This window comes from Diprion similis, chromosome 6 (assembly GCF_021155765.1).
Source record: "Diprion similis isolate iyDipSimi1 chromosome 6, iyDipSimi1.1, whole genome shotgun sequence".
Lineage (NCBI taxonomy): Eukaryota > Metazoa > Arthropoda > Insecta > Hymenoptera > Diprionidae > Diprion > Diprion similis.
Window position 1 is genome coordinate 19,827,546 of NC_060110.1, and position 2,270 is coordinate 19,829,815.

Here is a 2,270-nt window from a genome sequence, read left to right on the forward strand (position 1 = left end):
GTAGTTCCACGAATTGCAATATCGTTCATTTAAGCCGGGTTACCAAAACTCGACAAAGATATCATCAAGTAATCAAAAGATTACATCAAGTCTTTTACGTCGACTGCGCCACTTCACTGCTGGATTGTTATCCAGAATTTTCGAGTGCGTTGTTCCTATCTGTCTTTTGGTCTAATCTCATTCACCGCGGTCAAAAGTCACAAACATTTCTAACTCCTGTGCTAACTTCCAACCTTGACCGCTTTCGAAGTAATGCGAGTCGAAAAAATAATTAATAAATATTCATAGACAATTTGCATTCCCAATGAACTTGATTATATCTCTATTGGAAAATCACTGTGAAACCTGATTCTCGAATAGAGATTGATTCTCGCCTCAAGATATGTTTGATCGCAAGTCAAGAAGCAGCACATTATCTGCCAACTCGCTTAACGAGCCTCGTCAGAAATTCATATCAGGCGACTTGACCTTCGGCTTCAGAAGTATCGTCCATAGACGGTTGACTGGTAAACGGAGAAGATTAATAATCCGGTTTCACGAATTGATAACGTCTCTGTTGCGTGAGAGATGGCAGAAGCGATAATTAAAAGCGGCGAACTGACAAGTTGCGGTGATCTGTGAACCAGGGATCAGTTATCCACGCTCTGCTCGACGGACTGCGAATCAGCCAGTGCTTGTCTCTCGATTCCTGCTGTTTATCATCGCGGTTTGACGATCCAGCCGATCATCATGGGGAGGAAAAGGTTTGCCCTTATGGCGGTATTGGTCACGAGCATTATCGTAAACGTTGACAGTTACGATACGCCCACGCCTCTTATTGAAGTATTGAAGCCTTACGGATTTCGCGTATCAATTCCTGACTCGCCTGGCGTTGAGCTGTTTGCTTTCCACGGCAACATCAACGAGAAAATGGTTGGTAAGTAACACGACGTCTAGTCTAGAACAGAGTTACGTATTAATTCAGAATTAGAATCGCTGAGTCAGTGAGTTGGACTATTCTGCAGAATATCTTACCTTCCACCTTCCGATTGAGGTGGATTTTAAACGGACGAGCACTAAAGCGTGGACATTCTTTACCAGCGAACAATTTCCGCTAATGAAGTATGTATTTTGACTAGGCAACGAAGCCGGGACGTACTCCGTGGACATCACTACAAAAAAAAACGGACGATGGACCTACACTAATCCGACGGCCTCGCTGAATCCAGGAGACACTCTGTACTTCTGGACCCACGTGCGTGTCAATGGAGTCGGATACGAGAAACTATTTCAAGAATTTCACGTGCCCGAGGAGACTCCTGAGAATGATGGTGACTCAAACGATGACAAACCTCAGTCAGAAGATGAAGATGTATTCACTTTTTCTCCGTAAGAATCATCGATTGTGATCTGAAGTTACGAACAATTATTACTGCACATTATTGATTCCCTTAATTACTCCTTGAATGTGTAATCTTTTTTTACGGCTCAAAGGAATAAAATAATTTCAACATTAATAGATATGGCATTTTCGACATTGAATGATATGAAAATTCGTACATCTTGCCTAACGTTGTAAATTCGTTCTCTTCTCTAACCATCCACGTGGATTTGATAACCAGAGAATACTTACGTGAATACGTCGTAATACTACAGGTCGCCATGGGGATGAAAGCCCGTAACTCAATTAGGCATATTGGTAGGAAATACTTGACTGTGTCTTCGGAGTTGCGATACGCCAACTCCTCTCTCGTTCAGCTGATGAGGGGTTTGGAGTGTCTACTGCTCACTCACTCTGTCTTAGCTTTGAGCTTTTTGAGTTGGGCTGGGAAATATTGAAGCGGAGATGAAAGGTACGAACTTTGACGCACGCGCCCAAAGGAACCTCAGTCACTCTCTCTCTCTCTCTTTCTCTCTATCACGCTCTCTCTCTCGCTGTCTCTCGTTCCTCTTTCCCTCGGAGTCAGCATAAAACAGAATACCGTATCGAATTAATACTGTCCCGAGACTTTCTCATAACGTTAAGTGGAATTAAACTGCAAGTCGCATGCGACTCTCTTCCTCCGACGACTGAACGTTCAGCCAACAGGCAACAACGGGGCCCGAGGGCCAATCAACGTCGGGCAGGTGATGGACCGTCCAATTTCCCGATTCTCAGGTAGGCTATGTATCATTCGGTGTTCGGTACAACAGAGCTCGTTCTGAGAGGATTTTAATCAATGATCGACGAGGTGCGACAACAAGAAGGAGACTGAATCGGAATTCAATTTGCACACCACCATAAACAGCCC

General features: G+C 44.0%; 1 protein-coding gene across 2 annotated transcripts; it reads left to right on the top strand.

Moving 5' to 3' along the window:
* Positions 1 to 561: 561 nt before the first annotated feature.
* LOC124406617 (gram-negative bacteria-binding protein 3-like) lies at positions 562 to 1,434 on the top strand. Of its 2 annotated transcripts, none has more exons than XM_046882085.1 (2): positions 562 to 920; positions 1,123 to 1,434. In XM_046882085.1, exons 1-2 carry the CDS (start codon positions 730 to 732, stop codon positions 1,370 to 1,372), a joined length of 441 nt encoding a protein of 146 aa, XP_046738041.1. In that variant the 5' UTR covers positions 562 to 729; the 3' UTR covers positions 1,373 to 1,434. The 2 variants fall into 2 exon arrangements, with proteins under 2 accessions (XP_046738041.1, XP_046738040.1); XM_046882084.1 differs by having other exon boundaries at positions 565 to 916; positions 1,119 to 1,433.
* Positions 1,435 to 2,270: the final 836 nt, after the last annotated feature.

Excerpts from the sequence above, each read along its gene's own strand:
- LOC124406617 (XM_046882085.1), top strand. The coding sequence starts at position 730 with ATGGGGAGGAAAAGGTTTGCCCTTATGGCGGTATTGGTCACGAGCATT. Across the intron at positions 921-1,122 it reads AACGAGAAAATGGTTGGTAA|CGAAGCCGGGACGTACTCCG; the intron begins GTAACACGACGT and ends TTGACTAGGCAA.